General features: G+C 36.9%; 2 protein-coding genes across 3 annotated transcripts in view; one reads left to right on the top strand and one right to left on the bottom strand.

Annotated features, from left to right (window-relative positions):
- LOC112562007 (cadherin-87A-like) overlaps positions 1–2,792 on the bottom strand; it is a 39,260-nt gene extending 36,468 nt beyond the window's left edge. For both annotated transcript variants that reach the window (XM_025234940.1, XM_025234951.1), the window contains exons 1-2: positions 2,607–2,792; positions 115–186 (exon numbers count right to left, since the gene is read on the bottom strand). In XM_025234940.1, coding sequence (XP_025090725.1) covers positions 115–172 — 58 coding nt within the window. In that variant the 5' untranslated portion in view covers positions 173–186; positions 2,607–2,792. The remainder of the gene's footprint in view (positions 1–114; positions 187–2,606) is intronic.
- A 241-nt stretch (positions 2,793–3,033) lies between these two features.
- LOC112558880 (protocadherin Fat 4-like) overlaps positions 3,034–13,273 on the top strand; it is a 22,449-nt gene continuing 12,209 nt past the window's right edge. The window contains exons 1-8 of the mRNA XM_025229617.1: positions 3,034–3,202; positions 3,830–3,886; positions 4,203–4,232; positions 8,997–9,065; positions 9,597–9,733; positions 10,070–10,174; positions 11,282–11,377; positions 12,720–12,821. Of these exons, the coding sequence (XP_025085402.1) occupies positions 3,853–3,886; positions 4,203–4,232; positions 8,997–9,065; positions 9,597–9,733; positions 10,070–10,174; positions 11,282–11,377; positions 12,720–12,821 (573 nt within the window). The 5' untranslated portion in view covers positions 3,034–3,202; positions 3,830–3,852. The remainder of the gene's footprint in view (positions 3,203–3,829; positions 3,887–4,202; positions 4,233–8,996; positions 9,066–9,596; positions 9,734–10,069; positions 10,175–11,281; positions 11,378–12,719; positions 12,822–13,273) is intronic.

The following is a 13,273-nucleotide window of genomic DNA, read 5'->3' as shown; positions in this document are numbered from 1 at the left end:
CAAACATGATTATTTAATGAAAAGCCAGATGAAAGAAATAGGTTTTTAGCTGAGAGTGGGAACTGCAAAGTGTAGATGCATTTTTCAGTGCAGTGGATAGCAGGTTCCAGATACCTTTGATGCTGCTTTTGAGCAGAATAAACAGCAATATCAGAAGCCACCTCCAGTCCATTTCTTGAATGTTACCTTTTTTTTAAAAAAGAGCAAAATTTATCTGATCATCATTATGTATAAAATTATTATAACAAAGTGGTATATTTTGCATAGCATAATACAAACTTATAAAGGATTTTCATATTTTGCATTTGATCTCTTTAATGCCCGATTTCCACCTACTGCACAACCTTAGTACTATATAGTAGCACCTTCGTTGATGAACATGAAAAATATGTGGCATTGCCCCACAGGCTAATTAAACAGACACCTGACATACCCTTCTAGTCTACCTATCTGAGGGGTTTGGGTTTAGGGTTCAGGTTAGGTTTAAGATTTGGGCTTAGGGATATGGTGTTGTTACTGATTGGGTACAGCAGATGTGAAAGCATAGAATTTTTCATAAATCCATCGCCTCATGCCATCCTGCTCCTCTATTTCTATCATTTTGGTGGTGACCATGACACTATGTAAAAATTATGCCTCATCTTTTTGTATGCAGTATCGCCATCAGGGGAAAAAAATGAAAATGAAACGTTTGCATATCGTCATTTTTTTACAGTTCTTGAAACATACTTTAAGTAGAAAATAAAAGATTAATAATAATAACAAATGTGCACTTTGCCCTTGAGACAAGAAAGGAACATGGACAACACACAAAGGACAGAAGGATAAACAACAGTAATGATGACTAATAAAATGAACTAATTTGAATGAAGTACGAGAGACAGCCTGTGAGCAAGGAGTTGAAGTAATCATGCCTAAAAAGAACAAATACACAGACAAAAGTGTTAGTAGCATTCGTAGAATGTGGCAGATGGTCAAGAATCTTATAGCTCATAATAGGCAGACTAATGGACAGATTTAACTTATCTATCAAGGATCACTTTAACACAAATGTAAAAGCAGTCCTTCTGTATGGATCTGAGACATAGTGAAGCAGAGGCAGCTGGTATGACATGGTCCCAACTGGAGGGTGGGGGGGAATTGGTGTTTTACGCGGAGCCAGCAACTAAGGCTATATCACAGCAAGGCAGCCAGCCCTGTAAACAGATGTCACTTGCAGAGAAAGAACAGCATGCCTGAGACAAGAGCTGAACCTAGGACAGCCAACCTTCAGTGTATTGGTGACAGGTGTTAATCGTTACGCCACCGGACCGCCTATGTCCCACTTGGAAATGGATGCCCAGAACTGGGTCTGATGGTGGGGTGTGGTTGCGATGGTGGGGTGTGGTTGCGGCCCTATGCTCCACAGGGGGTGAATAGGAACAAGAAGAAGAAAGAAGAAGAAATCAAGGGTCCTGTCAGCAGTGACAATAAATCCTATGTTCGTAACAGATAACATAAAGGTGATGTTGGGCGAACTGACTAGCAAGGATTGATATCTTCTTCTGGAGCATGGGAGCTTCTGTTTTATCATAGTTGAGTTTAAGTTTGCTTTTTTACCATCCAATCTTTTATGTTACTAATACAGACTTCTATAGCGCTAATAGCAGAATGGAACTCAGCTTGAGGAGTGGAGCATTACAGTTGCATGTCGTCAGCATAGAATTGATGAGAAACATGGTGAGACTGAATGCATGATGAATTTCATATAATAAAAAGTGAACAGAAAGGGGCCAAGTACTGAGCCTTGGTGGACCCCACAAGAAAGTGGAGCAGAGCGAGATGTTTGACCATCAACGAACACTGGGTTTTATGAGCTGAAGTTAAGCCATGCATAGGCTAGTGCGGGTCCAGAAATTCTGTTGGGTGTGGAGTTTTTAAAGAAACCAAGTGATTGATAGTGTCAAATGCAGCAGAAAGGTCCAGAAGAGTTAAGGCAGAAACATTCCCATAGTCAACAGCAGATAATATGTCTGTGGTTAATTTGATGAGAGTAGGTTAGATATTGTGATAAGGTCTACATGCCAACTGAGCTTGGAGGATAAGCTAGGTGATGTTCTTGTAAGACCAGCTGAATCAAAACTACTTTCTCCATTAAATTAGAGAGAAAAGACAAGTTGGAAAACTAAGACTTATGTGAACAATAATTAAATAACTTAATATAATAATTTTTTTAATTATGGATCGACAAATTCTTTATCACAATTAAGCATGCCTACAAGTGTATCTATCAATGCAATTAATGTGATCTCACACACATCATGACACGTTCTCTCTCTCTCTTTTAAATACACACACTGGAATAATTTATCTCAGGGATTAAGGTTATGGGGAAGTCAATTTTTAACCAACAGATTTTTATGGTTAGTGACTGTGCATATGGATATATTATATAAGTTTTTGTTACAGGTGTGAAAATGAAAACTTTGTTTATTCATAAGATGGTTTAAAGATATCTGAAACAAATGTTATGATCTTCAATAAAAACAGAACGCACTGATATGCATTATGAGAAATGTTAGCAGATATAAAGAAACTAGAAATATTGTTATCAATACGTGACTTACGTAGATGCAGTCAGGTAAGCATGAAGCCTGTCTCACAAACTCAGTTCGACTGCGTTCATGTTGTCGGGTGTAGAAATCCACCACACACCCTACTGATGAAAGAAAACATGCGTTTTCAGTGTAGCTATAAATAGAAGAAAACATGCTTTTAAACCGGTTTCGCAAGGTGTCGTCTGCTCGATTTGTGCCCATTTTTAAGTATGGTAAAAATATGACTGGATAAGACCTGACATGGTAGCAAAATTATCAACATTGTTGTTCAAGAAACAGTGTGCAGTAAGGAATAACATTAATGACAATATAATAATATTAAATATTATACAATAAGTTTTGCCTGAAGTTCCTTAGACTTAATATTTAGTTTTATATTGATTTCATAACAATCACAATTTTTTCCAATTCATATTTTCATATGGTTATTGGAAGATGGCGGGTAGTCCAAAACTAAACACAGCTATTTTAAGACTTGCTGAACCGGTATGGGACAATGACAACAGAGGGTGTGAGAAAGGGTGGAAGTCTGGGTATGGGATCGTGCCGTTTCAGACCCTAAAACAATATCAACTGGCACTCGAAGGACCTACTTAACTGCCCAGGTATGTCTGACATTTCTTTAGTATTCTGCACATTAATGAATTTGTGTATTTCTGTAACCCCTAACTCTAAAGCGTTTATTGATGAGAAACTAAATTCAGTTTCATTCCTAATGCAAGGCTTCTGTCTTGCTCTTCATGCCTTATATTTTCCATACATTGTTCGGTACAGTCTATTAAATAGTTCATAAAATTCCCAATTGTGCTGAGACATTATGAATGATATTGATATTCCAGTCAAATTTAATATGGATACAAAACCTAGGAAAGTTACAAGTGAATGGCTGTTGAATAAAAAGGTCATCTTTGATTTGTTTTGAAATGAGCTTTTTAAAGATCAAAAGATTGACACTGGCCAGTATACGTAGTCATAGAACATGTGTTATCCCTTAAATCCATTTGATCTCTCCCCTTCCCCCCTCTATAGTCAGAGCACAGATGATGTATTGCTAATTTTTTTTCATAGATCCAGGTGCATGCTTATGCATTTATAAGGTATGTATTGGTGGGTGTAGATCTCTGTACACATATTCACCACCACCACCACCCCTCCCCACACATAAACATGCAATGTATCAAGAAATGTTTTGTATACATGGATAAATACAATTATGTCTTTTCTGATTGCAGATTCATTCAAATACTTGAGAAAAATGATGGTTATCCTGGTATTAACCATGTTTTTAGGTGAGAGTATGTGAGCATTTGAGAGTGTGGGTGTGGGTGTGGATTGTTGTAGAAAAGATTATGGGGAGCCATCCTGAAGACCTTTCACTGTTTTTATATCACTACCATAATAAATAGTAGGACTGCAAGTGCTAAATGGAAAAATGTTATTATGTTGTTGCCTATAATATTTTACTTAATAAAAACAGATCCAAACTTTGTTATTATAGCAGCATTATTTGGCAAATGAGAATACCAAACTGAGTAAATATAAACTATGTGTTTGACAAAATTGTAAAGAGTGTTAATATATATATTCATATTCCATCTGTTTTAGTGATGCTGACTCCCTGTGACTGTCAACAAGGTAAATACATCTTTTCTCCGTGTGAGAGCGAGAGAGCATTTTTGTTGGGACTTTGTTTTCTAAAAAATAGGCTTTCTTTCTTGTTAAATTTAAGACAAGTAATATTAGTTTTTCCATTTTTGCTGATGCTATTGATTTTTGTTACCTTATGATGTCAAGGGAAATGTGTCCTGAACATTAATGTATATATTATTATACATGTCATACATTTAATTGTAAACATTGTATTTTTGTTTATATGTTTTTAAGTTTAATAATTAACCTAGTACATGTAACTACATGGTGTTAGCAATTAAGTTTTGCCCCCACACAGTCACAAGCAGATGGAGAGTTGGATAAGCAGCTTGGGTGTTAAGGGTGTTAAGCAACAGTCATGGCAGTGTTTATGTTTATCGGCATCAAAACGCCGCTGCTCCCTTTTCATCCAGCGGCCTCAGCATGTTGCTGGGTACCTTTCTCTTTTGATGCTTCCCTGGGTGGATATAGAACAAACCTTGAGGTGCTTTCACACTGTAGGAGGTGCTTCAGGGGGGCAAGGGGCGTTGAGGAAGAGGGACAGTAGGAAACCCAGAGAAAACCCTAACGCCCAGTCCTACGAACGGTTGTCACATCTACGAGAACAGGTGTCACCTACGCAGTACCCTAAGACAAGGTCTGAAGTCTCTTACTGCAGTGGTGACAATGGGGCTGTTTGGTTGATTTAGTAGGAAAGTACTTCCACTTTGAGGTGATTTCACACTATGAAAGAGGAAACTGGGGTACGTAGAGAAACCCTCCCACTCACCCACCCCCTGTCACCCAGACCTTCGAAAAGCCTCCTAGGCCTGTCACTATAGTCTATTAAATCATGCCTTTCGGCGACAGGCAGCGATCCATAGGGAAAGTTGCTTTTATATGGTACATACAGAATTTTGAAACTTGAAAAAGAGTTTTGGAACAACAGGAAACCGTTTTCCAGGCCTGTAAAGATGGAATTTTGGCATTTTGCTTATGAAGCCTGGAAACAGTTTAGGAATTTTAGTGGCTGGGTTGAAGAGTAAGCAGAGTGCATATTATAAGTAGCGCGCACAAATGAAAACTTAAAATCCACTAACCAGAAAACATCTTTCGATCAAAACGAACTTTCGGACAGTGATCAGTGTTAACATACTTTCGACACTGAAGATTATATATGATGCACCGTTGGCACGAAAATACTATGTGTTCAAACACCTACAGTGATTGTAGTATTCAACCTATATTATATAAAGCTTCAATGAAAAGTGAAAAAAAAACCGTCTTTGTAACGATGTCGCCAACATATAACATATATATATATGCATTGTCAAACTTAAGGACGAAAAACTCTTGAAAAAAATGGACAAAAGCGAACAGCGTGTTGTAAGGGAGAAATAAATGCGAATTCTTAAGGAAGAATATTTCCTCTCTTTTTCTTTTGATGGTACCATCTCATTTCCGACTTAAATTCGTGCTCACAAGCATTTCAGTAATGACATAAACACAATTCAGAAAATGTTACAGACCTTTCTAAAACAATTTTCTTCTTAAGCTATTTCCGGTGTTTTCTCGTATTTAATCTGAATGAAAGTGAATAGAGCGGAACATCTTCGAAATTTGTGAAAACCTAGCAGCACAGAATGCCGCAGACCACGGACGTGTATAGTTGGTGCCGCAGACACTACAGTCCTTGTGACGACATGGACGACATGACCATCTCTCAAGAGAACAAACAAATTAAGGTCATGACACTGTGTTTTTAACATAAAGAAAATTTAATTAAAATCTTACTTGTAAAACACTATGATCGACCGAAACCTAGAGCTACTACACGCCAAACGACTCAATTGTCGATGACCTTTAATTCCTTCTAGTACAGAAGAAAGGAGTCAGTTAATTAGTGACGTAAATAAACACCTGCGAAACAAAACAAACCAGACAACCAACTGCAAAGAAAGGACTATCACACACAACAACAACGCAAATAAAATGGAAAAACACAATCCCCGTGTAGAACTCGATTGTGTTTTTTTCATCATTGCATCCTGGGTGCAAACTATACATATGTAGTTTTTTATTTATTTTCCTAAAAATACGTACACGTTTTACCCAAGCAGACTGAACAAAATTCGTCAATATTTACATCAAGAAGAATTTAATACAATAAAACCTGTCGTGTGCAGACCCTCATGATTAGCAAACACTGAAACATTCCCACCTCAGGGACACATGCACTTCGTCTGCGTAAGTAGTTTTCAACTCAAAACGGATACTTTGTAAACACAAATGGGTTTTGAAAAAGATTTTTGAGGCAAAATTTGTCTGTAGTGACCAGTGTGGTGTAAGAGAGAGGCCGCTTAAATGTTTTTTCTTGGTCCGCAACGTGTGAGTTCGTTTCATGTATTTGTATGTAGCGACTATATTATATTCCTCCTACCCACGTCGATCCATGATCGTGGTCGATCCGAATGAGATCAGATGGTCTCGATCAAGACTGTGGTGTTGGTAAAGATCGAAGACCTTGGTTTTATTTCGTGTTTTCTTGAACAGTTACTGGTTTGCACACATTGTCGCGATCGAGTTTGGCCTCAAATGGCTTTTTCTGATCAGAAAAAAGGGCACAATGCTATTTACGTAACTTTAAATTTAGAAGACATTATATGAAGCAGGTTAATTTTCGCTTGTATTTATAAAAAAAATATTTTGAAGTACACACATTTCGCCTTTAAAGTAAATTTAACATGCTTTAACTTTACACTAGTAATGTTCTGTTCAGTGCCGGTGCAAGGCTCTGCTGCGTCCTATATCCAGTGTTGTCCATAGGAATTGGAATCCCATGGGAAACGTCCCATGGGATGGGATGGGATGGGACAGCACACATTTGTATTTCCCATGGTAGTCGATACTTGATATTGCAAAATAAATTTACTGTTATTTCATTCATCAAGGATTTAAATCTTTCCTCTGAATCATCAGGATATAGACAAAAAGGTGGGAATCCCATGGGAAACGTCCATGAGATGCATAAATTGCCATGGGACGGGATTAGAAAAATATGTCCCATGGACAACCCTGCCTATATCGGCAAGAGACAAATACTGCGCGCGCCCCTTTCCACAGCGCCTCTCAAAAGAGAACCTTTTATCTACAACATTATTGGAATAATTATACATTTAGATTTAACTCAATTTTCTTGATCAAAATTGTAACAATAAACCTAGGCTTACATATATTACTATTCATGATTCTGTGGTCTGTCTCAGGACATTTAATTCGCGAGCACACATGCAGTCAAACCATTTAGCAGTCATTCGACAAGTCCAGAGACAATGCCAATCGATTCATAAAGAACGATTTTTGTTGACAAATGAACATTATAACCTAGGTGAATGTGTATGCTTGATGGTGTATGAAGCGGAAAGAAATCTTCGCAGAAACACATTTATTTCGCTATCGAATTAATCCCATTGATTCATGGGATTAGCACTCTAGCGACGATTATGATTTCGACATAATGACATCCTGGAGATCGTCGATGACATACAAGCGGACTTAGTAATTACAAATCGGAGGCGCAATGTCACCTATTTTGCAAGTGTGTCTTGCCCGTCGTTTTTATGCAAAGGGTGCCTTTCAGAATGCGTGTGTCTGTGTGGTGTGTGTCGCCGCTACACAGCACCCTAAGGTCAATGTTGTTGTCCCTGAACTCAGTTGCAGTGTTTCCTATGAATAGGTGTAGAACTTCCGACTTGGAATAGAAGAAAGGTGAAGCTGGTGTGGGGTTCCATCCATCTTAGGGATCCCCCACGACCAACCCCTTCCCCGGCCATCCATCAACGCTGCCCCTCCCCGCCCCCTCTGCTCTCTTTAACTCTTCGCCCTCTACTTCCCTTAGCGGCCCGGTGGCGCAACGGTTAGCGCCTGTCACAAATACAGTGAAGGTTGGCTGCCCAGAGTTCATTTCTCGTCTCGGGCACGTTGTTCTTTCTCTGCACGTGGCAGCTGTTTACAGGGCTGGCTGCCTGCCGTAATATAGCCTCAGTTGCTGACACGGCGTAAAACACCACCCCCCCCCCTACTTCCCTTATGGTTAGCTGGTCACTTCAAAGGCGCTCTAAAATAATGGAGCTTTCCTGTAATATATGAACTGAGAAAATCGAGTGGTGAAGTGAATTTACAGTCAAGGGAAAGGTGTCATGCAAATGTCATTCTATAAAAATTATATTTTTCCTAACATTAATCATCTTTTTAAAAAAATCCAGCAGACCATTTTTTCACCTCCCTCCGTGACTACCTAGTTTGCTTTATAATAGAACCAGCCCTGGTTCTGTTGGTGTTGGCTGGAAATTGGTACAGAAATATCAAGGAAAAATCAGGCAAACTGATCCTGTCTAAATAATAAGACCCTGAACAGTTTGAAATCATATTTGTGAATATTGCTGCAGAGATTATCATAGAATATGTATTTATCAAGTTCTCATTGTCTTGCTTATTAACAGAGAAGGTTTGTTTGATTGACAGCTAACAACAAAAATCAAAAGAGTACTGTAAAAGATAGTGCTTGGAATGTTTATCATGTACCATTAATTTATGTTGCCTGGTGATGTCAAGGTTAAAGCAAGTGTGAATATGTGAAAGAGGCTTTTTTGAAAAGGTCTTAAATTTTGTTTCACAACTTTACAAACCCAGTAAGGTCTTGAATGTAAACCAATGAACTGATTGCAGTGGGTAATGGGCCTCCTTGCTTTGTTTTGTTTCAAATTTTAGGTCTGAGGTTTGTTGAGAATTTGATCACAAGACTAGAGAAAACTGGTGTGAGTGAAAATACTAAACCAGGTAAGTTAAATTGTATCTGTTCATTTTATGCATTTAAAAAATACTTTCAGCAAAAAAATTATTTCAACCTCAGATTTCAGATAAAATGTGACACAATTGTTGTGCCTTGCAAGGAGAGAGATAATAGTATTTGTGTATGGTACTAGCCTACAGTTCTAGCTTCATTAGTAATTTCCCAAAACACCTTTTCATTTTTACTCATTAATGATACCAAATTCTCCCCACCCCTTTGAAAAAAAATCTTTGTTTCATGTGGGTCACTGGAATTAGTGAGATGTCCTTCAAATGCAGGTTCTTCCCTCTTCTGTATACCGTAGTGGTATTACAAGAGTAGAAATTTATAGATGACATTTACAGCAAAATCTTTTTCTAATTAAGAATTATTCAGAAAATTTTGTATATATGTTATTAAAGGATAGTGTCATAAATCATTATACTAAATATTTTTTGTTTTCTCTTAGACTTTTGAAAAGTAGAGATGCATGGTCTACTTGTTACTCATGACACGCTGCTTTACTTTTATGAAATTAGGTACCTACCTCGGAACACTACAATGCGCCGATGATCTTCCTGAAACTTACTTCAGATACTATGCCACAAACACTGATTCCATCAATGTTAACCAGGTGACTGGAAATGTCACTCTCAGAAAGCAGTTTGACTTTGAGGTATGTGCAAATACGAGTTGTTGTTCTGAAGTTCATTGCACTACAGCCACATATAGTTCATTATTCTAAGGGAAAAACATTTAGTTTTGCAGCAGGCATGCAGGAAAAAAGCAATCACATAAAAGTTTGTTGGGTACACTGTAATATGATTTGTACAAAGTACAATTTGTAAATGCTTTAATTGCATTTCACACTTTTTTGTGAGGCTTCTTTTTAGTTCCACAAATGAATGATAACAACAGTACTAGAAGTGAACACAGCAGTCTCACATTATTTTTGTGGACTGAAAATGATTATGCTCTTGCATCATATATATAATCTTATATTTTCTTCTAGCAAGTTTCCAACAATCTGGATCCTAATGTAAAGCCAAACTCGGTCACCTTTCGGTGCACAGACAACAGAAATGATCCTGTTAAAGGACCTTTAACTTTACAAGAAGTATGTAATGTCAAATAATTTTTTTCATTATTTCTTCTTGAGTCATTCTTGTGGAAGTTTTGTTGTGTTGTTTCTTTTGCATTTATTATTTTCTTCACTTTTTTTAATGGTCTTTTTCTGTCCTGGCTTTGAATATTTTGGTTCCCAGTCACTTAATCCCCAGACACTTCATCCCCGACACTTCATCCCCGACACTTCATCCCCTAGACTTTTAATCCCCAGACACTTCATCCCCAGACACTTAATCCCTAAACTAAATCCTTAACTATAAAAATTATGAAGTCAGCGAAAAATTTAATTGAAATTCAAATTCAAATCATGCTATTAACTTCAACGTCATTTGAACATCTACAACATTAGTTAAAGTTCATATAAGCTAGTAAATTTAATGTTCTTCAAAAATATGATATGAAAATTGTTCTTGAGTGTCGCGGATGAAGTGTCGGGGATGAAATGTCTGGGGATTAAAAGTCTAGGGGATGAAGTGTTGGGGATGAAGTGTCGGGGATGAAGTGTCTGGGGATTAAGTGACTGGACACCGAATATTTTATCTGTTCATTATTATCAAAAATTATAAATTTTTGTATTGCTTCCAGTACTCAACTATTAACATTTAGCATTTACCATGTTTACTTAAAATCAGTATACACTATTTACTGCAGGACAAACTCTAATCATCAGTCTTATGATCATTTATAAGTGGGCAACATTCCAAAGTCTCTTTATAATTATATTGGCAAATAAATTGGTAGATAAGTTCAGACATGGCTTAGTGGGACCAGCATCCTAAGAGTTTGTCCCCAAACCATTGGTTTCCTGTAACCATCCCCCTTTGTCAAACTTGCTCAAACATTTCATAAAGCTGATTAAGAACAGCCCTAATGCTATTCACCATTGCATGTTTATGTAATTTTGATGCATCTTGTCCCTATTGTAATAGTTTATTATTTGATCTAAAGATAAAAGAAAGATATAAAATCCCTTATAATCTTATTATTCAAACATTTATATGTAAAACTTTGAAAGGCCCTTTGTGTATGTTTTACATATGTATTTTCTTCACTTGCAGCTCTGTAGGATTTAAAAAGAAATCCATTTTATTTGCAGGCTTCTGTAGATCTCACCATCGCAGTCACAGATTTCAATGACAATGCACCAAAGTTTGCTGTTCCTGCTGAAGGGTGGACTCTCTTTGTTGGAGAGGTGTGTATTAACTAATTCCCAATGTTGTGTCCCTTTTGCTAAAAAGTCAATAAATGCTGTAGTTGATGTGGTTGGTGAGACTTTACATGCTATTCAAACACTTCTACATAATCCTCCTCAACAGTACATTAAGATATTGTAAGCAGTAAAACATATTTTGATGAGAATGAATGGTATCTATCATCATCTTACAGTTAATTTGTATAAAAGATTAAAAAGATTTTAGGACTGAAAGAAAAACTAAGCAAAATTATGTCACAGTTCACAATTTTTGTTTTGAAATTGTCACACTACATGTAGTAACAATCAGAAAATTAACAATAATTGTTTTATTATACTTTTAATGTGTGTCGTGTTTAAATTGTACTTCACTGGATGATACCTTTTATTATGTAATGCATTACAAACATACTAAAGGCTAGATCTGTTTTTAAAGAATTATGAAACACACTCAGAAGACAGTGGTTCCCGTCATAATCTCATTCCATCAACATGAACACAAAATTACAAAGACGCTCATGTAATGATAAAGTGTCAGTGACTGCTGTCAGCACACTTGCATACTTCTAAGGTGTGTTTGAACAATCATTAAGTGGTTTTCCCTCCTACTCATCAAATCTTTCTTCCCTGCCCCTCTACAGCGTAAAACACCAATTCCCCCCCCCCTTCCCTGCCCCTCTAAAGTAAAAGAAGGAGTCTCATTAAAGGTGACCACTGGCAAATTCCTTGCTGAATGTTGCAGAAATGGAGCAGACACATTGATAGTTTGCTTCAATCATAAATCACAGATTTCATTTCTTTTCTCAGCCTTTAAAACTGACTTAAAAATATAATTTTTCTAGACGTGATAGTAAATGTATCATCACATGCAATTATGGTATTGTTTTGTTTTATAAGTATGTAATGCTTCCTTTGGCTGGAAGTTAGGATGCTCATGGTGTTTTATGAATATAGTGTGCTTGGTTGAATGAGTGCGCTGATATATGTAGAATAAAGCATCATGAATGTTAGGCTATAGCATATAATCTTGCTCCCATTTAGGTAAAAATTTCCAAGGTTTCAATTTCATTCTGTCAACATTGTATGCCTATATTACAAAAAAAGACATACAGGTTTAGTTCCAGGGAATGTAAAGATCATAGATCAGGAGTGATGAACTTTTTTTCATTTATTTTATTTTATTTTTTTGTTGTTGCCAAGAGCCATTTTGGTATTTTTAACATTATTCATGGACCGTTCAGAATTATCTACTTAAATGATGCAATAATTTTATAATTATCCTGTATTTTTTAACTGATGATATTTTTGTGTTAGCAGTGGTTTTTTTTTATTATTTTCATAGGAAGCCTCTGTTGGCACAGTCATTGCTAAGGGATTGACCATCACGGATGCAGACAGGGGAGCGAATGCCCAGCTGTTTACCCTGGGATTTAATTGCACTAAGGTTTGTAAAAATTATTTTGTCCTCTGTCACTCATGTTTTAACCACATTGATTACTACTTATACTGTCTCTTCCAACTGTTATTGTCAGATTTTTATCTGTGCTTCATTTGAGTCAAGCTTATTTATGTATGACACTTGTGCCGAGAAATAGTGAAATACATGTACTTGTCATAATGGGTTGACAGCTCATGCTCAGCGATGGTATCGGAAAGTTTCTTGTTGAAAGAGGGTTAAAAGCTGCAGGGATGGCAGTGACCAAGCAACTCTCTTCCTTTCCCCTACCTTTCTTCCTCTCTATCTTTCACCATCTTGTAAGCTACTCTTTTAAATTACTGTATTGCCCAATTTTGTGCTGGTATTGGACGTAGGTTGAAAGTTTATCTGGATAGCATTGTTTCATTTAGAGCCACCCCAAATATCTTAGTACTTAGAAAACAAACATGCTTCAGGGC

Source organism: Pomacea canaliculata, linkage group LG1 (assembly GCF_003073045.1).
Source record: "Pomacea canaliculata isolate SZHN2017 linkage group LG1, ASM307304v1, whole genome shotgun sequence".
Lineage (NCBI taxonomy): Eukaryota > Metazoa > Mollusca > Gastropoda > Architaenioglossa > Ampullariidae > Pomacea > Pomacea canaliculata.
This window is presented reverse-complemented; position numbering and strand designations above follow the sequence as displayed.